The sequence below is a fragment of the Choloepus didactylus genome, chromosome 14 (genome assembly GCF_015220235.1).
Source record: "Choloepus didactylus isolate mChoDid1 chromosome 14, mChoDid1.pri, whole genome shotgun sequence".
Classification (NCBI taxonomy): Eukaryota; Metazoa; Chordata; class Mammalia; order Pilosa; family Megalonychidae; genus Choloepus; species Choloepus didactylus.
The window spans coordinates 12,802,454-12,829,461 of NC_051320.1; the positions used below are offsets into that span (position 1 = coordinate 12,802,454).

At 38.1% G+C, this 27,008-nt stretch overlaps 1 protein-coding gene across 1 annotated transcript in view; it reads left to right on the forward strand.

The window, feature by feature from the left end:
- The window catches only part of TGS1 (trimethylguanosine synthase 1), a 55,005-nt gene that overhangs the window by 10,687 nt on the left and 17,310 nt on the right, over positions 1-27,008 (forward strand). Inside the window, exons 5-11 of the mRNA XM_037802811.1 lie at positions 1,096-1,213; positions 3,221-3,307; positions 4,305-4,479; positions 6,002-6,308; positions 8,210-8,365; positions 10,725-10,868; positions 26,209-26,425. Coding sequence (XP_037658739.1) covers positions 1,096-1,213; positions 3,221-3,307; positions 4,305-4,479; positions 6,002-6,308; positions 8,210-8,365; positions 10,725-10,868; positions 26,209-26,425 — 1,204 coding nt within the window. The remainder of the gene's footprint in view (positions 1-1,095; positions 1,214-3,220; positions 3,308-4,304; positions 4,480-6,001; positions 6,309-8,209; positions 8,366-10,724; positions 10,869-26,208; positions 26,426-27,008) is intronic.

A 27,008-nucleotide genomic window follows, 5' to 3' on the forward strand; every position in this document is an offset into this window, starting at 1 on the left:
CACCAATTGATGGCATTAGGAAAATGGGAGAGGAGGAAATTTTGATACTCTCAGAATTTCCTAAGAAGTCATGTTAGCATCTTTAATGTTGAATACTGGAGAAATCTTTTCAGCCTAATTTCTATGTGAAGTTTTTTTTTTTTTTTGATCGTTCACTTAACAATTGGTTTTGCTTTGTTACCTCGGATTACTAATCTTCGTCTAGTTCAGCATTTCCTGTAGGGTTACTAAAGGAATCCAAGGGAGTTCTAGATACTTTCTTATTTATCTTTTCTCTACTCTTACAGTGGAGTTTATTTCAGTCCAGTATTCTCATTCCTTCCAATTGTGATGTTATTTTCATCTTTTTTATCTGATTATTTTAAATTAGTCTTCTGTACTCTTCAGATACTTTTCTGTACTTAATTTGACTGTAAAATTTCTACTATGTATATTGGTCAACATGTTGGCCTTTGTCTTACTGCTTCATGTTGATATCTTCCCTTATCTTTCTGCTTTTTTCCTTTGCCAGACAACTAAACCTTTTTACCATCTCCACCTTCTGTTGCCCATTCCCTTAGGTTTGTAGATTGGCCATTCTGTAATTAGCTCCAGTGTATCTGCCATCAGGATCAATTTGAGGATTTTAGATTTTTATCCTCTCTTGAAGTCAAAATATAAAGTATATGTTGAAATTATATATAAATATATTTTCTACTGTTTGTGGATTGGGATTATTTGAAATAATCTGTCACCCCACAGTAGACTCTTTCCACTTTCTAGCCTGCACTTTCCAGCTACCCAGTTTATCCCAGTCTGAGGAAGTACAGAACAAAGAAATGGGCATCTTTTGAGCCACCACAAGTTAAAAAATAGTCTTTTTAAATGGTGGTGCATGTCTTTCTGTTACTTCCATTTTAAAGTTTAATAGACATAGCTATGAGTTTTTCTATACTCAGATACACAGAATAGGTAGATGTGGTCTGGCACTTTGCCTAATGTACACCTATAGTTCTTTGCAGGAAAGATATTGAAATATTTTGATTGCCTTTACAAATGGCAGAAGAGCCATCAAACCAAGGGGGAAAATCCACTGTATTATTTCTGCCTCCTTAGAGTCACAGGTGTCTTCAGGAGCAAATGGAAGCAAAGAGAAACCACACATCAATGGTATTGATGGAGATGAAAGTGAAGAAGATCCACCTGAATATAAGCCAACCAAACTCAAGAGGAGGCAAGTTACACCTTAACGCTTTCTCCAAAATATGTTAACAAGCTTTTGTGTCCATGAGTGAGTGCTTATTAAATGCTTACTACATGTACCACACTGCTAATCCTGAGAAAAGAAGAGGCAGGGTGTAAACTGGCAAGACCCTGGGTTCGGGACCATGCTCAGATCCCAACTCTGCCTCTTACAAACTCTAAATACATTTCTTAATTTCTCATGTATAAAATGGTACACGGTACTGGTCCCTTTTTTTTTTTGCGAGATTATTGGTAGGACTGAAACTAACATAAAATTCCAATACATAGTAGATGGGTAATGAATGATAGCTTTTAACTAGTAATAATAATTAGATACCATCTCTCCAGGAAGTTTTAATTTTTTCTAAAAGTCTGGGGATATATATAATCACAGAATTTTATTACTGAAAAAGACCTCAGGTATATCAAACCAAATGCTCTCATTATATTGATAGGAAGGCTGGGCAAAACAAGGATAAGTCCCTTGCCCTTAGTTACAGAGCACAATAGCAGCTCTAAGGCTAGAGCCTAGACCAACTGCTTCCCAGTGCAGTACTTTTTCTATTATACTGTTGACGCTCATAATTAAACAAATAGAGGATATTGTAGGGTAGGATATGGTCAGATGCTCATGCTGTAGATATTCAAGGAAAATGTTGGAGATTGAATCATGTCCCCTACAAAAGGCATGTTCAGGTCCTAACCCCTGGTCCTCTGGGTGTGAACCCATTTGTAAATAGGACTTGGAAGATGTTATTAGTTAAGGTGAGGCCCAAACTGAATGAGGGTAGGCTTTAATCCAATATGGCTGAGGTCCTTATAAGCAAAGGAGATTGGCCATGGATGGGGAAGCCATGAAAGGAGCAAGAAGCTGTAAGATAACAAAACATGGAAGAGAAAAGAGAAGACACACCCCTGTGCCCTGCCATGTGACGGAAAAGCCAAAGAACCCCAAAGATCTCTGGCAGCAAGTCCCAGAACACAACAGTCTTCAGAAAGAAAGCATCATCTTGCTGATGCCTCAATTTTGGACTTCTCCTGGCCTCAAAACCATGAAACAGTAAATTCCTATTGTTTAAGCCAACCCATTGTATGGTATTTGTTTCAGCAGCTGAGAAACTGATAAAAGGATGAATTATAGAATTTGGAGGTTAGCTGGAAGCATTCCATTTATCTGACAGAATATGGGTGCTCCACATAAGACTTTGCTCAGTACAGAATCTAGAAAAACAGTGAGCAAGCTTTGGAGACTCAGTAACTAGGACATAAAAGCATGACTCTGCTGTGTTCCTTGTGTCCGATGTTGCTTGTTAGCCCCCCTGCTAGTTCCTGGAGGGCAGAGACCATGTGTATACTTTCATTCCTAGAGTCTGGTAGGTACTTGATGAATGATCAGTGAATTTAAGTTAATTGGAAGCAAAAACCGTAACAATTATTTCTCACCATTCTCTTTTATTTGGTACTATAGCCCAGGTAGTCAGAGCCATTAAAAGTATCCCAATGTTGGGTGCTCCTGGGTTTCTTAAATATCACATATTACAGTCTTATCCTTCTTAATATTTTTTCTTCAGCAATTTTTTGGGGTCAGTAAAGGGGACTTAGGTTGCTACTTCTCAACAGTTTCGCTATTTGTTTTTAAGGAAAACCTCTAGAGAAATTGCTCAAGGAGATAGGTTTAAGGCTGCAGCTTTTACTGGTAGTTTCCCAAAGAATGATGAAGTCCGTACCTTACCAGGTTCAGAAATAGAGATAATGACTTGACATGGTTTAAGATTTGAGTGCTTATCACTGTTTTCTGAACACTGCTAGGTCCTTTATCTCATTTGGAAAATCCTGATAAAAGTGCTTTTTTTTCTGAATCCCTGGATTTGTGAACTCTGGTTGATTATTGTGATGGGGAAGTTTGCAGAGGTTGATTATAGGTACCTTTTGATATTTGCGTGGAATCTGGAGGTAATGGCTTCTCCGTTTACCTTTTTTTTTTTTATTTATTTAGCCATGAACTGGACATCGATGAAAACCCAGATTCAGACTTGGATGAAAATAGTTCTCTTCTAGGATTCAAGCATGGCTCAGGACAAAAGTAATTATTTATAAATACTAATGTCTTCATCGCAATCCAATGTCATTCCCGTTTCACAGATAAAGCAATTCACAGAGATTTTCACTTGGTCAAGAGCATATCATTTACTGGAGACGAGATTCAGACCCGTCCCTTTTGGCTTCTGTTCACCTAGTTCCTCACACATCCACCCCTGTGTAAATCCGCATTAACATTGTTTAAAAGAGATTGGCATATATCCTTCCAAATCTGTGTGTGTGTTTTTATGGTGGTGTACCCACATGTTACTTCCTGTTTTATAAAACACAAAGATGGGATCATACTATACATATTCTGCAGCTTTTTTCACTCAACCGTAAACTTCCTTTTCAGTACGCACAGTGTTTACTGAATCCTTTCAATGGAGGCATAACATTTAATTAGCATTTAAGGGACATCTAGGTTGTTTCCTATTTGAGACTGTTACTCATAATGCCACAATGAAAAGCTAAGCATAATGCCCTTGAGGTCCATCCAGGTTATAGGATTTACCAGCAGTTCATTACTTGTGATTATTGAATAGTATTCCATTGAATGGTTATACCAGAATTTGTTCAGCCATTCAACTATTGAAGGGCATTTGGTTTGTTTCTAATACTTTGCTAGTTCAAATAAAGCTGCTATGAATATATGTGTATGGGTTTTTGTGAACGTAAGTTTTCTCTGGGATTAAACATCCAAGCACTAAATAAAAGAAAATATGAATATATAGGTGATGATGTAAGAGCAGCTGAAGAATTCATTGTACATAGCATGAAGACTAAACTGAGGCACACGAAAGACTTCCCATTTATGCCAGCTTACACCAGTGATCTTAAATTGAGACTAGGGTCCTTGATGTTAGTAAGGATTGAGACTTCAGGTCTTACTTAGCTATTTTAGAAGTTTGAAATTTAAATGGTTGCCTACGATTATGAAATCAGCAAGAAAAGGAAGAATGTCCCAAAGTTTGAGTCAACTTCTTTTGGTTTGGTCATAGATATGGGGGAATTTCGAATTTCAGTCATCGGCAAGTAAGGTATCTAGAGAAGAATGTGAAGCATAAGTCAAAGTTCCTAGACATGCGAAGACAAATAAACATGAAAAATAAACACATCTTCTTTACCGAAGAGTCAGAAAAACCATTTTTCAAGAAAAGCAAAGCTTTGAGTAAGGTATGTGTAAATTTTGTTTTATATTTACAGATAAAATCTCAATCTGTGAGCTTGACTCCTCCTTAAAATTGTATTCAGATAGGAATCCTATTCCTACAGAATAGAAAGTTCCCTAAAATTCTTTTCCACTTGCTTCTTCCTGAAAGCATATATTGTGTAAACTAAATTTGAAAAAGGTAATTGGGGAATAATGTGAAAAGAGAGTGTTTTGAAAGCTACAAACTAGTAGTGTCTAAGAAGATAAATAGATAAAATTGCCTTGCCTCTGTAATAATAAAGAAGGGGGAAATTCTCGTCTGTTACAGGCTAAGTAATATCCTGGTAGTCCACATTCCTGAAACAGCTTTTACTGTAAGCCTTAACTTTGAACCCATCCTTAACTCTGAACCCATCCAGGGTGAGTGATCAAACTTTGAGATAACCAGTTCACCCTAATAGCTTGAAACTCAAAGCTAATTTATTGATTCACATTTTTGTTGACTGGAATAGTCACATCCCTTCCTGTGAACTTTGCTGTACCTGCTATCCAAGAACTTGAGAACCAAAAGTAGTTAGAAAACTGCTGGGCTTGATGAGTTCTCTTTCTCAGAGGGAAAGGAGCACCTTCAGTCACATCTCCAGGAGCTCTATAGGGCGCTGGAACATAATCTCAGACTCCATGATGACTTTGTTTTACCCTTAGGATGCATTCATCCTTCCTAACTTCAGCATATTTCCAAAACAGGCTGTAAATGCATACATAGTTGGTTTATTTTTATTGTATTTCAGGTTGGTTGGTTGCTGGCTTTAATAAATATTTTAGTAAAGCCCTAGTTATGTCTGAAACAGACTGTCCATACATTTATCTGTAGAAGAAAAGCAGAACATGGCTGCTGAGTATTACTGAGTTAAAAATAAAGGTGAATGTTGGGTTCTTAGGTATCTGATTTATCTACATTCCCCTCAGAGGAAGATTCTTGGTTGTTATTGTCCATGACCATCTTGTGTCTTCCACTCTCATTCTAATTTACAAACCCTTGGGAAAGTCAGTCATAGTGTCTATTATGAAGAATATTCTTCTTAGAATTCATCTTTGATGCTAATAACATTTAACATGGATTGTTGCCTGGTCCATTGTAGAAAGCTATGTGTAATGTGAAAAATTAAAACTAATGAAAACAGTCAAGTCAGAACATTTGTAATAGTAATATCACACAGCACAGTTATATTGTTAGGGGCCTTTGTGGAAAACTGCTGGAGTCATTTCAGCCTTATCCTCTTAGTGTTCATTGATAACAGGAAGATTATAGTCATGTGTTCAATCTAATGTATTTTTCCTTTTTGAAAAAATATTTAATAAGGTCTCGGTATGTCCAGAAAACAAATTGCAATTAACTCAGAATTACTTACTCATATTAGCTTGTATGATGCAGTATAATTATCAGAACTAATAATTAATAATTATGACACAGCTTGGCAGTCAAGTCATGAATGGTAAAGCAAGCTGTGAGTAACTCATGCTTGTGGCATCTTAAAATTTCAGGTAGAAAAATTCCTAAAATGGGTTAATGAACCAATGGATAAAGAAGGATCACAGGAGTCCTTTTCTCAAAACAATGCGCAAGACACTTGTACAAGCAGTGATTCAGAAGAGCAAGAAGTATCTGTTAAAAACAGTGATGACTCACTTGAGAAGAGTAACCCAGAACCTGAGAAGTGTCATTCTGCATCTGCAGCTGGTGAATGTGAAACAGAAAAAAATAAAGATGACAACATAGCAGCATCTGTTACAGAAAAGCAGGATTGTGTTACTCAGGAAATACCAGAGTCTGTTCAGATAGAAACAGAAGGTAAGGCTAAATATGCCTCAACTTGCCAATGGATTTAGATAAATATATTTTTTCTTTAATATGTTTTCCCCTAGTTTTCTCTGTTGAGTCATCTGTACCTAAGGATTTACTTCTGTTTATTTTTAAGTTGAGAAAAGGCATTATATTAAGTGTAAAGGTGTTAATGGTTGTGATTTGGTACCCAGAGCACTCTCCACTCTTGCTGAGAAAGTGCCATAAGGCAGAAGGTAAAGCCTGTGGGAAACTGCATTTTAACATTACAGTTGGTCTCTACTTCTGCCTTCTATTCCTTGGACTAAATGTGGCCAAGCCTTTTTAGTCAACTTGAAATTTGGTGTTGCCCTGTTTCTCTTTTTGATAATTCTTTTTTATTTTTTTCCTTTTTTTTTGTTTTTTTTTGTTTGTTTGTTTTATGGTGGTTGGTGGTTTGTTTTTTTGCTGGTACATTGATATTAAAAGTATTCACATAGTTGGCTATAATGAATGGGGAACAGAAAAACTTTTTACTTTATGTTTTTTGTACATTTTTACAGCAAGTGTTCTTTCTAATTAAGTAAGTTGTATTCAATGGGACATTAAGGCTTTCCTAAGTAAAAACTTTCATTTCAATTTTATTGATGAATTATTTCAGACTTGGCCATAATGAAAGCAATTATATTTCTTGTGATCCTTCATCATTTCTTTATTAATTTAGTATTGAAGAAAATACCTTGTTCTTGATCTTTTTTTTCTGTTTGTGTGTGTACCCAGGATTTTTGTATCACATACTTCCTTTCCTTTCTGAATAACATACTTAAGGTAGTTCAAATTTTTTACCATAGTTAAAAAAATGGACACAACTAACACTCATGTAGCACTTGGCAGATTTTTGAAATGCTTTGACATGCCTTATTCTCATTTATTCTGGAAAGTAGCCCAGTGGATAGGTAGACTTATAAACCCCATTTTATGAATAAAGAAAATGAAGCTCAGAGAAATTTAAGAATCTTGCCCAAGATCATGCAACCAGTAAGTGGCACAGCTGGGACTCAGTGCCAAGTCCTCTGATTCCTAAATCCCGCTTTGCACACTAGCCTGCTTCCACACACACCAGGCATTACAGTGCTAATAGTTTTCTTCTAGGGTAGTACCACCTTTACAAGGGCATTTGGAGGACCTTGGTTGTTTGAGTGACCTGAGGAATTCTGGCATTTAGTACTCTGAGTTAATTAATATTAAGTAGTACACAGGATAGTCTTGCACACCAAAGAATTGTTCCACTCAAAATGTCAGTATTCCCTCCACTGAGAAACAGTCTTAAATTGTTGCTTCTAACCTGCTTGGGACTGGAAACAAGTAACCAAACTAATAAAAATTATTTGCATAAGAAAAAGTAAGTCTCTGAATGAATGGGATCCTTTTCTATGTGACTCCTGTTTCGTTTTCTCACAGGCCATAATGACTTCTAGATCATGGCTAGGGTCAAAGTGTTGATGAGGCTGAGAGCTATGGCCTAGTGAGTCCTTGGGAGAGTCTATTTTAAAGAAGGAAAGGGAAATGTTAGGAGTTCTGTCATTTCACCAACCAAAGCAAGTGTCTTAGCTAACAGAACTAATAAGTTTTATACCTGTAGTAGTAGTTTTATATATCTCTTAACAGTCCTGTGAGGTAAGTAGGTAGGATACTCCTCATTCATTCTTTCCCTCCTTTAGCTTAGATAGCCTGGCTTGCTTTTCCAGGCTCACAGAACTGTCAAGTAGCAAAGTGAAGACTGTAATCTGAAGTCAGTGCTGCTCCTATGACACCCTCCTGCTTCTCTGGGTATGTCCTCCACCTGCATGGTCTGGAGTCCAGCCCAAATAACTCCACCTGTGAGTTTTTCCACAATGAGTATCTGTGTTCTTTGCATTCTTTCATTTCAGCTGAAACAAAAAAGAAGAAGAAAAGGAAGAAAAACAAGGACAAAAAGGCAAGTGGTCTGCCTCCTGAGATAGCTGCTGTTCCTGAGCTGGCAAAATACTGGGCACAGAGATACAGGCTCTTCTCCCGTTTTGATGATGGGATTAAATTGGACAGAGGTGAAGTATATGTGTATTTTTAACTTTATTTTGAAAACTATTTCAAATTTACAGGAAAGTTGCAGAAATAGTACAGAATTGTCATACCCCCATTACTCATTTCACCTTTTTTAACATTATGTATGTGTATTTTTTTCTGATCCTGTTGTATTTAGGGTATACACATCATGCATTTCCCACTTAAGTCTTTAGCATATATTTCCTAAGAACAATGATATTGTCTTATGTAACAATAATAAAATTATCAAATTCAAGAAATTTAACGTTACAATACTGTAGTCCATATTCCAGTTTCCTCAATTCTTCTGTTCATGTCCTTTATAGAATTTTTTTTCCTTCCCATATAGGATCATGTATTGCCTATGGTTTTCACGTTTCTTTGGGTTCCTTGAATCTGGAATAGTTCCTCAGCTTTTTTGTCTTTCATGTCATCGACATTTTTGAAGAACACTGGCTAGTCATTTAATAGAATGACCCACAATTTGGATATATATGTGTATTTTTAAAACTTCAGATTTATGTGCCTAAGAGTCTCTTTGTTGCTCAGATGTGAGTACCTCTTTGTTGCTCAGATGGGGCTCTCTCTCTAAGCCACCTCGGCAGCTGAACTCACTGCCCTCCCCCATATTTGGGACCTGACTCTCAGGGGTGTAAATCTCCTTGGTATCACAGGCTGTGACTCCCGAGGATGAATCTGGACCTGGCATCATAGGATTGAGAACATCTTCTTGACCAAAAGGGGGATGCAAAATGAAACAAAATAAAGTTTCAGTGGCTGAGATTTGAAATGGAGTTGAGAGGTCACTCTGGTGGACAGTCTTATGCGCTATAGATAACACCTCTTAGGTTTTAATGTATTGGAATAGCTAGAAGTAAATACCTGAAACTATCAAACTCCAACCCAGTAGTCTGGACTCCTGAAGACGATTGTATAACAATGTAGATTACAAGGGGTGACGGTGTGATTGTGAAAACCTTGTGGATCACACTCTCTTTATCTAGTGTATGGATGGATGAGTAGAAAAATGGGGACAAAAACTAAATGAAAAACAGGGAGGGATGGGGGATGATTTGGGTGTCCTTTTTTACTTTTATTTTTTATTCTCATTCTGATTCTTTCTGATGTAAAGAAAATGTTCAAAAATAGATTGGGGTGATGAATGCATAACTATATGATGGTACTGTGAACAGTTGATTGTACACCATGGATGATTGTGTGGTGTGTGAATATATTTCATTAAAACTGAATTTAATTTAAAAAAAAAACTTCAGATTTAGGTTTAATCTATATTTGTAGCATCTTAGGATAGATAACAAAAGTAATGGCTCCATTAAATGGAACATCTGATGAAGAAATATCTAGTGTAGAAAAAATGTAATTTAATGAATTAATACTGGAAATTTTGAATTGTTACTTGAGCTTTCCTGCTGTTGCTTGAACAACTAATTTATTTAACTTCCTTGCAGACTGATGCTCACATTCATATTTGGGCTACATAAAAATTGGCCTTGATTAGCTGTCAGAGTCAGGAAGTCTTGAGACATGGTGGAATTTCAGGGGTTCTGTGACTCTCTTATAATAATTTACAAAATGTTGAGGAAAGTACACAGGAGTTTGTTAAGAGAAATAAGACTAGAAAAGAGCTTTGAATTCCACAAGAGGAGTTTATATTTTTATTCTTATGATAATGAAGAGCCATTTAATGTTTTGGAAAGGGAAGGAAACTGAAAAATTGGCTCATCGTTTGGCTCAGAAAAATTTTTTCATTTCTGAAAATTGTAAATTTCTTTTGCTGGCAGAGGGAGAGGGCAAAATTCTCTCTCTGGAGTAGCCACAGAACTCCATTTCTGACAGTGGTGAGGGCTCTACTATTCCACCTTACTTCTGCTCTGAGGCCTTTTGCTGTCAGCCCCTCATTTTTTCTGACCCTTAAGAAGTGTGAGACTTTTTCCAGGAGTCCAATACAGACCTTATTCATTTTATCTCCAATAGAAATAAAATAATTGGGAAACTCATTTGAGTTCATGGAGTTAGCCAATTAGAAGAACTAATCTTTCATTTTCCATGGTAGTAGTTAGCAGAAACAGAGTTATTTTCACTTACTGGCAAGACAGTGGTGTATTTCAAAAGAACCAGGTGAGAATTGAAGGTGCTGACTTCTGTGGAAACTAAGAATAGGAAAGGCACTGCTACTTTTTGTAACAAGTTTTGTAGAACTTTTATTTAAAACTAGGGAATGTATCATTTTTTGGAAAGGGAAACTAAGTTTTTCAAAAGCATGTAATAAGTAGTAATGTTTGCTATGTTTATGCTTGGCTTGGGGTCTTGAAATTGAACAGAAATGTTCTTTCTTCTCAGAGGGCTGGTTTTCAGTTACACCTGAGAAGATAGCTGAACACATTGCTGGCCGTGTCAGCCAGTCCTTCAAATGCGACATTGTGGTAGATGCATTCTGTGGAGTTGGAGGAAATACCATTCAGTTTGCCTTAACAGGAAAGAGAGGTAATTAATTGTTAATAAAGAGAGCTATTTTATTTTCTATTCATTCAATAAATGTTTCATTTTGCTTCAGCCTACATTTGCTGAAATTTAATATGTCGTTAATAATTTAATCCTAAATATTTAAAATAATAATAGCTAACATATGTAACAGATACTGTTGTAAGTGCTTTGTGTGTATCAAGATTTTAATCCTCAACAATCTTGTGAAATATGCCTTTTACTATCCCCATTTTACAGATAAACTGAGATGTAAAGAAATTAAGTAAATTGTCCAAGATTATACAGACACAGCTGCCAGCTGGTGGAGCCATTTTGTAAAACCAATAATACTGAAATGGGGAGCTTTTCTATAGAAAGGTGGCCCTACCTTTGCCACTCATTACCTTTATGACTTTGGACATCATGAAACCTTAATTTGCCTGCTGAAAAAGGAGGCATTAAATTGCAATAACCTTTGTGATACGTTTTAGCTTTAATGTTCTAAGACTCTAATAGTCCTCAGGGTTGTATGACTTTCGAGTCACATTTGCCCACCTTTTATCTAGGAGCGGGTGATGACTATCTTAGGGACAAGAAAGAACATCCCTATTAATAAATATCTGCTGGTACTATCAAGTAGGTAGTACTTGTGAAAATGAAAAAATTGAACAGTTTGCCCAGATTGTCGTGGCTGAATAGTGAAGCCAGGGTGTTCACTGTTTTTTCTTATTCTAATATTCCTATTCTTTTTTTTTTTTAAAGTAATTTATCATATAAAATGAAACCTGAGATAATAGAAAATAGCAACACTTGTAGTAATAAAGGCATCAGCCCCATTCACCACCACCCTCCCTTCAATAGCATAAATAAAACCAATTCCAAGTAGACACTTGTACCACCAGTAACCCCAACCTTGTAGTGAGTGAGCCTGCTGCTATGTACAGAGAAAATTTATGTTGCCTGCTTTGTTCATAGGGAAAGTGAAGCCTTTAGTTGGTAAGTATCATGTGGCTATTCCTGGTTCCACCTAACCTTGTGGGAAGTGTAGCACCTGGTTTACCTTGCTCTTTTTTTTTTTTTTTAATTTTTTATTTTGAAATGAAATCAAACTTACAGTAACAGTTGCAAAAATAATACAAACCCCATACACAGAACTCCACCATACCCCAACCCCCTTCCACTGATATTCCGATCTGCCAACTTTAATGTTTTGTCACTTTACCATTTCTTTCTTTCCCTCCCTCCCTACCTCCCTCCCTTTCATCCATCATCTATTGCTCTGTCTTCTGAACATATGAGAGCAAGTTACACACATCCTTGAACAAATAATATAATTCACATATACATTTCCTATGAACAAGAATATTCATTTATATAATTACATTAAGTGTAGTTAAGAAGTTCAAGAAATTTAACATTGATATAAAGCTTACATTCTATATTTAATTTTTTCTTATGTCCCAATTGTATCCTTTTGAGTCTTTTCTCCTCTATTCTTAGACCTCATCCAGGATCATCTGTGGCATTTAATTGTCATTATCTATTTAGACTGTCTTTTTTTTTTCAATTGTGGAAACATATATACAGCATAAATCTTCCCATTCCAACCCCTCCCAAGCCTTCCGTTTAGAGGGATTGATCACATTCACAATGTTGCAATGCCATCACCTTCCCACCATCCATTACTAGAAATTTCCCTTCACCCCAAACAGAAATCCTACACTCATTTCTTATTAACTCCCAATTGCCCCTTCCCCCACTTCTCGTAACCCATACTCTACATTTCATCTCTATGATCATATTCTCTGATACTTTCTTTGTGTTTACCATGGGGCTTAAATGTAACATCTTAAGTCTATAACAATCTTGTTTTCTTTGATACCAACTTAACTTCAGTAGGACACATAAGCTATGTTCCTATACTCCTCCATTCCCCCAACTTTATGGAGTTCTTGTCAAAAATTACATATTTTACATTGAGTCCAAAACCACTGATTTGTCATTACACTTTATGTCTTTTAGATCCTGTAGGAAGTAAATAGTGGAGTTACAAATAAAAAATAAAGTAGTATTGGTATTTATATTTACCGTGTGACCTTTACTGGAAATCTTTATTTCTTCATGTGGTTTCAGTCAGTTGTTTAGTGTCCCTTACTTTCAGCCTGCACAGTTCCCTTTAGCATTTCTTATAGGACTGATCTACTGGTGATGAAGTCCCTCAGCTTTTGATTATCCAGGAATGTTTTCATCTCCCCCTTATTTTTAACCTCCAGGTGTTTGTGAATTTTCTAAGTCTCTGATGGTTATTGACTTCTATTTGTATTCCATTGTGCTCGGAGAATGTGCTTTGAATAATTTCAATTTTTTTTAATTTATTGAGGCTTGTTTTATGTCCCAGCCTATGGTCTATTCTGGAGAAAGTTCTGTGATCACTGGAGAAGAATGTGTGTCCTGGTGATTTGGGATGTAATGTTCTATATATGTCTGTTAAATTTCTCTATTTCTCTCTCTCCTTTCTTTGTTTCTCTGTCCGTGGGGCTCCCTTTAGTATCTGAAGTAGGGCAGGTCTTTTATTAGCAGAATCTCTCAGCATTTGTTTGTCTGTGAAAAATTTAAGCTCTCCCTCAAATTTGAAGGAGAGTTTTGTTGGATAAAGTATTTTTGGTTGGAGATTTTTCTCTCTCAGAATTTTAAATATGCCACTGCCTTTTTGCCTCCATGGTAGCCACTGAGGAGTAGTCACAACTTAGTCTTATGTTGTTTCCTTTGTAAGTGGTGAATTGCTTTTCTCTTGCTGCTTTCAGAACTTGCTCCTTCTCTGCAGTGTTTGAGAGTCTGATCAGAATATGTCTTGGAGTGGGTTTATTTGGATTTATTGTATTTGGAGTCTGCTGGGCATTTATGCTTTGTGTATTTGTATTGTGTAGAAGGTTTGGGAAGTTTTCCCCAACAATTTCTTTGAATATGCTTTCTAGACCTTTACCTTTCTCTTCCCCTTCTGGGACACCAATGAGTCTTATATTTGGACGTTTTATTTTATCTATCATATCCCTGAGATCCGTTTCGATTTTTTTTATTTTTTTCTCCATTCTTTCTTTTGTTCTTTCATTTTCCATTCTGTGGTTCTTGAGGTCGCTGAGTCATTGTTCAGCTTCCTCTAGACTTGTACTATGAGCATCCAGACTCTTTTTAATTTGGTCAGCAGTTTCTTTTATTTCCATAAGATCATCTATTTTTTATTTACTCTTGCAATTTCTTCTTTATGCTCTTCTAGGGTCTTCTTCATGCCCTTCATATCCTGTGCCATGTTCTTGTTGTTTGTCTTTAGTTCTTTGATTAATTGCTCTGAGTACTGTGTCTCCTCTGATCTTTTGATTTGGGCGTTTGGGTTGCGGTTATCCATATCGTCCGGTTTTTTCATATGCTTTAAAATTTTCTGTTGTTTTTGGGCTTTTGGTATTTGCTTTACGTGATAGGGTTCTTTTAGGAAATGAAGGATTATTCAGACACCAATCTCTCATTTGTCACATCTACAGCTTGGTGGCATACACTTTCTCTAACTAACCAGCAGATAGCGTCCGCGAGTCACCTATTCCCCTCAAGTCAGTTCCCCCCAACTTTGTGGTGTGTGGGCGTCTGGTTCTTGTGGGGTCCAGTTGGTGCACCAAGTTTGGGTGTGTTGTTGGTGCTGTCCGCCCTTAATGTGGGGCGTGTGTCTGAGCAGTTAGGGCAGCTTTAATAATCAAACCTCCCAGGTATTCCTGGAGATTTAAGGCTATTGCAAGAGTCTAAACCTTCATTTCAGTCTCACCACAGATTGTCTCTGCCACTGACCCACAAGTCCTTGGTATTGGCATAGTGTCCCTGGGATTTCTGGGTGGGTTCCTCTTCCCAGCTGTGCCCTTCTAGAGCCTCTGCTGAGGGAAGGCTGTGCTACATCACAAGTGCACACCATCCCTCAAGGGAAGCTCTGGGCCGCTGGGCCGTGCAGGGGCATTCCAGCCTGCTGTAAAGATGGCTGAATGGGGCGTGTTAATTCCCCGCTTTTCACACAGCTCTGCCTTCCCAGCTCTGGGACAATTAGCTGTGGGTATGCGAAAGGCTGTTGTCCATGCCTGACACTGGAGTGTGTGTGCGCCGCTGGAAACACCCCCCATCACACTGTATTTCTTGATGTGGCTCTGGGCTGTGCCCTGGCACTGGGCAGGAGCGCCGGGAACATGGCTGCAAGGGGCATGGTTTTTTTCCTCTTTTGGCTAACCTCTGCCTGCCTAGCTCCAAGACAGTTAGCAGCGAGTGCACGAAAGGCTATCTTCCACGCCAAGTACTGAGGCATTCTCACAGCTTGTTGCTGCCGCGCTTCACTGTGCAGTTCTCACTGCCGTATCTGCAGCTGCTTTGAGGTTTTTTTAAAAAAGAACTAGTCCGCCTCCAAACGCCAACCCTCAGTTTCCCCACACCGCAGTGTGGCTGCTGGATATTCAGTGGCTTACTCACTCGTTTCAGAACGCAGGCTCCCGGTTTCACTAAGTTCACGGTCCTTGTGGATTTAGCAGACCTTGTCCAGTTGGTGCATCACTGGAACTGGTGTTCTTGGTCACTTTCTGGCTTTTATCTAGTATTTTTGATGGAGGTGTTTTTTTGCCCTGTCTCTCCTAGCTGCCATCTTAGATTCTCCCCTATTCTTTCTAAATTCATTTTAAAATGTAGTGTAATGTGGTATTTTAGAGACATCCATTGATAGCAAGTAATACTCTGAACATGCTAATGTTTTTTCCAATATCTTCATATTCAGCATAGCAATGACAGTTTCCATCCAATAGGTTTCAACTGATTCTCATTAATTTATATAAATTTCTTAATGTTAACTGGGAAGGTATGATTCTGAAAAGCAAAATATAGAGGCTAGAAAATGATGACATGAGATGTAACATTGATTTTAAGACCAGTGCTGATGAACTGTGGCCCCTATTCAATTACTTCTATGCTTCAGGGCCTGACATTTGCTAACTTTATTCAGTTTCCTAACTGCCTGGATAAAAGTTATTTTCATCTTTACCAGAATGGTAGTTAATTCCTTGTTTCCCCTGACTTCACTCTTTACTCTTAAAGTTCTTTTCAGCCTTTGCCAGATAAGCCATTCTGTGAGCCCATATCAATCACAGATAAATCAGTCTGAAAATGATTTTCCCTCAAAAGTTGTAAAATTTGTGTTCATTTTGGCAATGTATCATAAAATGACAGTTAAAATACTTACCCTCTGATAAAGCATCAAATAGATTAGGAAAAATTCTCAAAATATTTATGGAAGCAGTCCATATTATGAACTTACAGTTCCACAAATATAAGTGTTGCCAAGGCTTGCTGTAGCCCAATGTGCATTTGATAAAGGAAAATGTCCAGTGTGGCTCACCAGCTGAAGGGAGACAACCCATACTACCATGTTCTCAGAGAGACGACTCCCATCGCTGCCCCCATAGGGTCTGTTAATCACAAACGCTTATTGATTGCCCACCTCAGGAAAAAAAGGAGGCCAACAGCAAACAGTACTGTGCACCTTTCCAGTGCCATCATGATCTGGCTTCTGCCCTTGCAGCTGTGGGAGCAGGAAGCTCAGGAGCCTTCCAGCATGCTCAGTGTGGTAGCATCCCATGACCTGCTCCCCAAACCAGAAGTAGAGCTCCCTGGAACTCGATGAATGCAGTTTATACATGCTCTTCCTCCTGTGGTTGAGTTGACTTACACTATAGTAGGAAAGTCACAACAGTTTAAGTATAATTGTAGATACACACACACATATAATCAATTATCTCTCATTATAAATATACGTAAATGAGAAAATGACCATCTATAACCGACATCATCCCTTTGTGCCAGACTTATTTCTACCTCGATGGTTTGCTGTCTGTGCTATGCAGAACTGAACAGTTAGGGATTCTGCAAAGTTTTACATTTTTGTTGTTGATAAAAAGATCTTTTTTTCCCCTTTTCTATGCATTTCAGTAATAACTATCAGTCCTGCCTGATAGAACTTGTAATGCTGGAAACTATCTAGATCTGCGCCATCCAGTATCATAACTATTAGCCACATGTGTCTATTGAACACTTGAAATATGGCTAGTGGCTGGGAATCCATGCTTTTAATATCATTTAATTTTAATCAATTTAAATTTAATAACCAACAGTGGCTAGTGGCCACCATTGTTGGGCAGTGTAGTTCTACACACATTTGTCAGTATATAATTTATGTAATACACTGAGTGCTTACATTCTAGAAAAGTCTGTAAGAAGTGCAGATGAGAACATGAAGATTAAATGGATGGATTTGATGTTGAAAGTAATTTCCTTTGAATTTCTGGTGGTGTCAGCACATTTGTACATCTGTCTCTCAACTTCAAATGTAGCAGACTGAGTAACTGACAAGATCTTTTCTCTTATAAATGTGAATGTGAGTTTATTTAGAACAGAAAAAAAAAAAACCAGTATTATAAATCCATGATCTTGCAACATGTAATTGATGCTTGTGTTCATTGTCAAAGTGATTTATTTAGTACATTATTTCCCAAATGTTAACAAATTTTGAAACTTAGCAACTTCTGGAAGCAGCTATATTTCTATGACAGCCATGCTATATGCATCAGAGTTCCACTTAGCCCTCCCAAATATAAAACATTGCCATCAACACACTGGTGTATATACAGGTGCACTTGAATAATTTACTGAAAGACATGAGCGAGCTAAAATTAACTTATGTTTGCAGTGCTGATTATGAAATTGCAATAGAGTAAATGAAACCAATCTGGTGAAAACATAATATTGTCTGTTCCCTCTACCTAAAGTATCTCATTAAACAGCAGCAGCAGATGTTTTTACTTTCCATGTCATAACTTGGCTATATAGGTTTGTAAAAATGTGTTTTATTTTGGTTTTCTGTAGAAGTTGTCAGGTTTGTTTTCTGTTGGTGGTTGGCTCATGAAGAAATTTGGCTTTTCTGAAATTTTAGCAATAGAGGCTTGACATGTAGTTGGGAACCTTCTCCAAGGTTTGCACCTCAGGATTTATGTAGCCTAGAGCACATTGCTGACCACACACTTGGCAGTCAGTAGACACTGCATGGCCTACCTGTGGGTTTCTACCACCAGCATTAGGTTAGCCAATCAGGCCGAAGTGTGCTAAGCAAAATTGTGTTCAAATGGATAAATTATTATTATTTTTTTTAATCATCATTTTATTGAGATATATTCACATACCACGCAGTCATACAAAACAAATCGTACTTTCGATTGTTTACAGTACCATTACATACTTGTACATTCATCACCTAAATCAATCCCTGACACCTTCATTAGCACACACACAAAAATAACAAGAATAATAATTAGAGTGAAAAAGAGCAATTGAAGTAAAAAAGAACACTGGGTACCTTTGTCTGTTTGTTTCCTTCCCCTATTTTTCTACTCATCCATCCATAAACTAGACAAAGTGGAGTGTGGTCCTTATGGCTTTCCCAATCCCACTGTCAACCCTCATAAGCTACATTTTTATACAACTGTCTTTGAGATTCATGGGTTCTGGGTTGTAGTTTGATAGTTTCAGGTATCCACCACCAGCTACCCCAATTCTTTAGAACCTAAAAAGGGTTGTCTAAAGTGTGCGTAAGAGTGCCCTCCAGAGTGACCTCTCAGCTCGTTTTGGAATCTCTCTGCCACTGAAGCTTATTTCATTTCCTTTCACATCCCCCTTTTGGTCAAGAAGATGTTCTCCGTCCCACGATGCCGGGTCTACATTCCTCCCCGGGAGTCATATTCTACGTTGCCAGGGAGATTCACTCCCCTGGGTGTCTGATCCCACGTAGGGGGGAGGGCAGTGATTTCACCTTTCAAGTTGGCTTAGCCAGAGAGAGAGGGCCACATCTGAGCAACAAAGAGGCATTCAGGAGGAGACTCTTAGGCACAAATATAGGGAGGCCTAGCCTCTCCTTTGCGGCAACCGTCTTCCCAAGGGTAAAACTTATGGTAGAGAGCTCAACCCATCAAACCACCAGTCCCCTATGTCTGTGGTCATGTTAGCAACCATGGAGGTGGGTTAGGCGAATACCCCTGCACTCTCCACAGGCTCCTCAAGGGGGCACTACATCTTTTTTTTTTTTCCTAGTTTTTCTTTCTTTTTTTTTTCTTTTAACTTTCCCTTCTTTTTTAAATCAACTATGAAAAAAAAAGCTAAAAAGAAAACAAACATACAATAAAAGAACATTTCAAAGAGACCGTAACAAGGGAGTAAGAAAAAGACAACTAACCTAAGATAACTGCTTAACTTCCAACATGTTCCTACTTTACCCCAAGAAAGTTACATAATATAGCAACATTTCTGTGAACTTGTTCCTACTATATCCATCAGAATTTAACAGACCATAGTCATTCCTGGGCATCCCCAGAACATTAAATAGCTTATCTGTTCTTCTTGGATTATTGTTCCCCCTTCCTTAATTGCTCTCTACTGCTAGTTCCCCTACATTCTACATTATAAACCATTTGTTTTACATTTTTCAAAGTTCACATAGTGGTAGCATATAATATTTCTCTTTTTGTGCCTGGCTTATTTCGCTCAGCATTATGTCTTCAAGGTTCATCCATGTTGTCATATGTTTCACGAGATCGTTCCTTCTTACTGACACGTAGTATTCCATCGTGTGTATATACCACATTTTATTTATCCACTCATCTGTTGAAGGACATTTGGGTTGTTTCCATCTCTTGGCAACTGTGAATAATGCTGCTATGAACATTGGCGTGCAGATATCTGTTCGTCACTGCTTTCCGATCTTCCGGGTATATACCGAGAAGTGCAATCGCTGGATCGAATGGTAGCTCTATATCTAATTTTCTAAGGAACTGCCAGACTGACTTCCAGAGTGGCTGAACCATTATACAGTCCCACCAACAATGAATAAGAGTTCCAATTTCTCCACATCCCCTCCAGCATTTGTAGTTTCCTGTTTGTTTAATGGCAGCCATTCTAACCGGTGTTAGATGGTATCTCATTGTGGTTTTAATTTGCTTCTCTCTAATAGCTAGTGAAGCTGAACATTTTTTCATGTGTTTCTTGGCCATTTGTATTTCCTCTTCAGAGAACTGTCTTTTCATATCTTTTGCCCATTTTATAATTGGGCTGTCTGTACTATTGTCATTGAGTTGTAGGATTTCTTTGTATATGCAAGATATCAGTCTTTTGTCAGATACATGGTTTCCAAAAAGTTTTTCCCATTGAGTTGGCTGCCTCTTTACCTTTTTGAGAAATTCCTTTGAGGTGCAGAAACTTCTAAGCTTGAGGAGTTCCCATTTATCTATTTTCTCTTTTGTTGCTTGTGCTTTGGGTGTAAAGTCTAGGAAGTGGCCGCCTAATACAAGGTCTTGAAGATGTTTTCCTACATTATCTTCTAGGAGTTTTATGGTACTTTCTTTTATATTGAGATCTTTGGTCCATTTTGAGTTAATTTTTGTGTAGGGGGTGAGGTAGGGGTCCTCTTTCATTCTTTTGGATATGGATATCCAAGTCTCCCAGCCCCATTTGTTGAAAAGACCATTATGGCTCAGTTCAGTGACTTTGGGGGCCTTATCAAAGATCAGTCGGCCATAGATCTGAGGGTCTATCTCTGAATTCTCAATTCGATTCCATTGATCTATCTGTCTATCTTTGTGCCAGTACCATGCTGTTTTGGCAACTGTGGCTTTATAATAAGCTTCAAAGTCAGGGAGTGTAAGTCCTCCCACTTCGTTTTTCTTTTTTAGAGTGTCTTTAGCAATTCGAGGCATCTTCCCTTTCCAAATAAATTTGATAACTAGCTTTTCCAAGTCTGCAAAGTAGGTTGTTGGAATTTTGATTGGGATTGCATTGAATCTGTAGATGAGTTTGGGTAGAATTGACATCTTAATGACATTTAGCCTTCCTATCCATGAACATGGAATATTTTTCCATCTTTTAAGGTCCCCTTCTATTTCTTTTAGTAGAGTTATGTAGTTTTCTTTGTATAGGTCTTTTACATCTTTGGTTAAGTTTATTCCTAGGTACTTGATTTTTTTAGTTGCTATTGAAAATGGTATCTTTTTCTTGAGTGTCTCTTCAGTTTGTTCATTTCTAGCATATAGAAACATTACTGACTTATGTGCATTAATCTTGTATCCCGCTACTTTGCTAAATTTGTTTATGAGCTCTAGTAGCTGTATCGTCGATTTCTCAGGGTTTTCTAGATATAAGATCATATCATCTGCAAACAATGACAGTTTTACTTCTTCTTTTCCAATTTGGATGCCTTTTATTTCTTTGTCTTGCCGGATTGCCCTGGCTAGCACTTCCAGCACAATGTTGAATAACAGTGGTGACAGCGGGCATCCTTGTCTTGTTCCTGATCTTAGAGGGAAGGCTTTCAGTCTCTCACCATTGAGTACTATGCTGGCTGTGGGTTTTTCATATATGCTCTTTATCATGTTGAGGAAGTTTCCTTCAATTCCTACCTTTTGAAGTGTTTTTATCAAAAACGGATGTTGGATTTTGTCAAATGCTTTTTCAGCATCTATTGAGATGATCAATTGATTTTTCCCGTTCGAGTTTTTAATGTGTTGTAATACATTGATTGTTTTTCTTATGTTGAACCATCCTTGCATGCCTGGAATGAACCCCACTTGGTCATGGTGTATGATTTTTTTAATGTGTCTTTGGATTCGATTTGCAAGTATTTTGTTGAGGATTTTTGCATCTATATTCATTAGGGAGATTGGCCGGTAGTTTTCCTTTTTTGTAGCATCTTTGCCTGGTTTTGGTATTAGATTGATGTTAGCTTCATAAAATGAGTTAGGTAGTGTTCCCTTTTCTTCAATGTTTTGAAAGAGTTTGAGTAAGATTGGTGTCAGTTCTTTCTGGAAAGTTTGGTAGAATTCCCCTGTGAAGCCATCTGGCCCTGGGCATTTATTTGTGGGAAGATTTTTGATGACTGATTGGATCTCTTTGCTTGTGATGGGTTGGTTGAGGTCTTCTATTTCTTCTCTGGTCAGTCTAGGTTGTTCATATGTTTCCAGGAAATTGTCCATTTCTTCTACATTGTCCAGTTTGTTGCCATACAGTTGTTCATAATTATCCTCTTATAATTTTTTTAATTTCTTCAGGATCTGCAGTTATGTCACCTTTTTCATTCATTATTTTGTTTATATGGGTCTTCTCTCTTTTTGATTTTGTCAGTCTAGCTAGGGGCTTGTCAATCTTGTTGATCTTCTCAAAGAACCAACTTTTGGTGATATTTATCCTCTCCATTGTTTTTTTGTTCTCTATGTCATTTATTTCTGCTTTAATCCTTGTTATTTCTTTTCTTCTACTTGGTTTAGGATTGGTTTGCTGTTCATTTTCTAGCTTCTTCAGTTGATCCATTAGTTCTTTGATTTTGGCTCTTTCTTCCTTTTTAATATATGCGTTTAGTGCTGTAAATTTCCCCCTTAGCACTGCTTTTGCTGCATCCCATAGATTTTGGTATGTTGTGTTCTCATTTTCATTCGTCTCTATATATTTAGCAATTTCTCTTGCTATTTCTTCTTTAACCCACTGATTGTTTAGGAGTGTGTTGTTTAACCTCCAGGTATTTGTGAATTTTCTAAGTCTCTGATGGTTATTGACTTCTAATTGTATTCCATTGTGGTCAGAGAATGTGCTTTGAATAATTTCAATCTTTTTAAATTTATTGAGGTTTGTTTTATGTCCCAGCATATGATTTATTCTGGAGAAAGTTCCGTGAGCACTAGAAAAGTATGTGTATCCTGGTGATTTGGGATGTAATGTCCTGTATATGTCTGTTAAATCTAATTCATTTATCAGATTGTTTAGGTTTTCAATTTCCTTATTGGTCTTCTGTCTGGTTGATCTATCTATAGGAGAGAGTGATGTGTTGAAGTCTCCCACAATTATTGTGGAAACATCAGTTGCTTCCTTTAGTTTTGCCAGTGTTTCTCTCATGTATTTTGTGGCACCTTGATTGGGTGCATAGACATTTACGATTGTTATTTCTTCTTGCTGAATTGCCCCTTTTATTAGTATGTAGTGGCCTTCTTTGTCTCTCAAAACATCCCTGCATTTGAAGTCTATTTTTTCTGAGATTAATATTGCTACACCTGCTTTCTTTTGGCTGTAGCTTGCATGAAATATTTTTTTCCATCCTTTCACTTTCAGTTTCTTTGTGTCCCTGTGTCTAAGATGAGTCTCTTGTATGCAACATATTGATGGTTCATTTTTTTTGATCCATTCTGCGAATCTATATCTTTTAATTGGGGAGTTTAATCCATTTACATTCAACGTTATAACCGTGAAGGCATTTCTTGAATCGGCCATCTTATCCTTTGGTTTATGTTTGCCATATTTTTCCCTCTCTCTATTAATATCCTTTATTGTACCCATACCGAATCTCTTTAGTACTGAACCTTTCTCCAAGTCTCTCTGTCCTGTCTTTGTTTCTCTGTCTGTAGGGCTCCCTTTAGTATCTCCAGTAGGGCAGGTCTCTTGTTAGCAAATTCTCTCAGCATTTGTTTGTCTGTGAAAAATTTAAGCTCTCCCTCAAATTTGAAGGAGAGCTTTGCTGGATAAAGTATTCTTGGCTGGAAATGTTTCTCACTCAGAATTTTAAATATATCGTGCCACTGCCTTCTCGCCTCCATGGTGGCTGCTGAGTAGTCACTACTTTGTCTTATGCTGTTTCCTTTGTATGTGGTGAATTGCTTTTCTCTTGCTGCTTTCAGAACTTGCTCCTTCTCTTCTGTGTTTGACAGTGTGATCAGTATATGTCTCGGAGTGGGTTTATTTGGATTTATTCTATTTGGAGTTCGCTGAGCATTTATGATTTGTGTATTTATGTTGTTTAGAAGATTTGGGAAGTTTTCCCCAACAATTTCTTTGAATACTCTTCCTAGACCTTTACCCTTTTCTTCCCCTTCTGGGACACCAATGAGTCTTATATTTGGACGTTTCATATTATCTGTCATATCCCTGAGGTCCATTTCGATTTTTTCAATTTTTTTCCCCATTCTTTGTTTTATGCTTTCATTTTCCATTCTGTCATCTTCCAGGTCACTGATTCGTTGTTCAACTTCCTCTAGTCTTGTACTATGAGTGTCCAGAGTCTTTTTAATTTGGTCAACAGTTTCTTTAATTTCCATAAGATCATCCATTTTTTTATTTAGTCTTGCAATGTCTTCTTTATGCTCTTCTAGAGTCTTCTTGATTTCCTTTATATCCTGTACTATGGTCTCATTGTTCATCTTTAGTTCTTTGAGTAGCTGCTCTAGGTGCTGTGTCTCTTCTGGTCTTTTGATTTGGGTGCTTGGGCTTGGGTTATCCATATCGTCTGGTTTTTTTCATATGCTTTATAATTTTCTGTTGTTTTTGGCCTCGTGGCATTTGCTGAACTTGATAGGGTTCTTTTAGGATTTGTAGACCAATTGAAGTCCTTATCTCTAATTTATCAGATCTACAGCTTTGTGGCGTACACTTTCTCTAACTAACCAGCAGGTGTCGTCCACGAGCCACCTGTACTCCACAAGCCAGTTCTCCCCTGCTTAGCCTTTTTGGTGAGTGGGGGAGTGAGTCTTGTGGGTTCCGATTGGTGTACCAAGCTTGCGTGTGTAGTTGGTGTTGCCTGCCCTGTATATGGGGTGTGTTTCTGGGCAGTCAGGGAGTGGGGGGTGGCTCTAACAATCAAATCTCCCTGGTGATTCTAGAGTTTTAAAGCTGCTGCAATAGTCTAATCCTTCAGTTCAGTCCTGCCACAGTTTGTTTCTGCCACTGACCCACAAGTCCTTGGTATTGGCGTATGGCTCCTGAGATTTGCAAGTGGGCCCCTCTTCCAGGCTGTGCACCCCGGGTCCTCTGTTGAGGGATGACTGTGCTATGTCACAGGTGAGTGCCGTCCCCCCAGGGCAGTTCTGGGCTGCTGGGCTGTGTAGGGAGGCTCCCAGTCTGCTCAAATGATGGCTGAGTGGGGTTTTGTTAATTCACACTGCTCCACCTTCCCAACTCTGGGACAATCAGGTGAGGTTGCAGGGAAGGCTTATTTCCACGCCCAGTTTTGTGGTGTGTGCCTGTTATTTGAAGCACTTCCGTCACACTGGGTTGTCTGGGGCAGCTCTGGGCTATGGGGCTGGCGATGGGCAGGAGTGTTTCCTGTCCACCAGGATGGTGGCTGTGAGCGGACACCCCCCTTTTCTTGGGAAGTTGTGTTGTTTAGTGAATTTTCTCAGCCACTGGATTATTGCCTTTTGTCTCAGAGCTCTCTTAGTTCTGCTCTTGACTTGACGTGCCCAAATTGAAAGCCTTTGAAGCTTTCTGTATTGGGCTTCTTAGAGTAATTGTTTTAGAAAAAGAAAAAAGGATTAAAAAAAAAAAAAAAAGGGCCCTCCTCAGAGATCTAATGGGTTATTGAAATGCTAATAGACAAAGCAACCAGGGCCATTAAGGAAAGGTCCACAGGGCAGAGAGATCAGCTTTTCTTCAGGATTTGCATATGCGCCTCAGGGCCCTTCCCCTTTCTATGTTCACCAGAACTCCAAAAATCCTCTGCTTTTATTTTGGAGTTTTTCGTGTTGTTTTTTTTTTTCTATGCCTGTCTCCTCTCTGCTGGGCTGGCTGCTCTCAGATTCTCTGGTGTCTGGTCTCAGTCTATCTATGGTTGGAGTTTGGATCAGTAGAATGAGTTTCCGATAAGGGCTGCCACTGCAGTTCTCCCTTCTCGTTCCCGGAGCTGACAGCCCCTCCTCCCACAGGACTGAGCCTGGTAGGGAGGGGCGCGGGTCCCCTGGCCGCAAAAACTTACAGATTTCGCTGATCTCAGCAGTTCGACATTTTCATGAGTGTTGTATGAAGTATGCCCAAAGACAGATTGCTTTGTGGTGTCCAGTCCATGCAGTTCCTGGCTTTCTACCTACTTTCCTGGAGGAGTAACTAAAACATACAGCTCACCAGTCTGCCATTTTGCCCTGCCTCCGCTTCTCGGATAAATTATTATTGAAAGACCTATTGCCACTTGCTTTGGTAAAGCCAGCTGAGTGAGACAACTTTGAAAGCTAGGTCCTTCTGTCACATTTTCTTGGTAATACACATCTTTGTATCCTACAAATGAATCTTTCTAATTTAGATTTAAAAAAAAAAAACTTTTAGCCAAAGTCTATAGTTCTGGTATGTGTTGCCAAATATATCAATATCTGCAAAACTCCCCCTTAGTTTTTAGAAAACGTTATTGTACAGAAGATAAGCCAACTGTTGGCAAGATGAATTATCATATGTAGCTAATAATCGGTGTCATTTGACTTATTTCTCCTTTTACCATTTTTAGTGATTGCCATTGATATTGATCCTGTGAAGATTGATCTTGCTCGCAATAATGCAGAGGTTTATGGTGTAGCAGATAAGATCGAGTTCATCTGTGGAGATTTCTTGCTGCTGGCTTCTCGTTTAAAGGCAGATGTTGTCTTCCTCAGCCCTCCCTGGGGAGGACCAGACTATGCCACTGCAGAGACCTTTGACATTAGGACGATGATGTCTCCTGGTGGATATCCTTCAGAAATCCTAAGAGATTACACTCAACAAGTGGTTGTGGAGAAGATGGGGTATGTGTGTGTGATAAGAGAAGATAGTGAAGAGGGGAGATTTTGCTAAGAGTATGTGATAGACTCCAGTTTGTTTTGTGCCTCTTCAGATTTTTCCTGTCATTCTTCAAGGTTCCCAAGCAAACTATTATTTCATGAAGATTAGGGACATGTATTATATGTCCCTTTTTACACTCCCTCCTCCCCAGAGATATCATCTATTTGACTCTTAACAGGAAATTTCTAAGAGGAAATGCATGTCTAAATTGCTACTTAAGTCTTAGAATGTAGACAACAATGGTCAGAATTACTTGTCTTGATTTTTTAGTGGGAAGAGTTGATGTTCCTTCTGTTTTCATATTAATTAGGAAATGGCAGAAAGAGAAAGAGCTTATATTTCTGACTCGTGGTACCTACCACTAGGATAATAGATTAAATAGGTTTAACTTCTAATCTCTGACCTACCAGGGACAATATGCTATTGAATTATGAAATCTGCTACTTAATTCTCCTTTAATTTCCATTGAGGATTTAAACTTATGCCTTA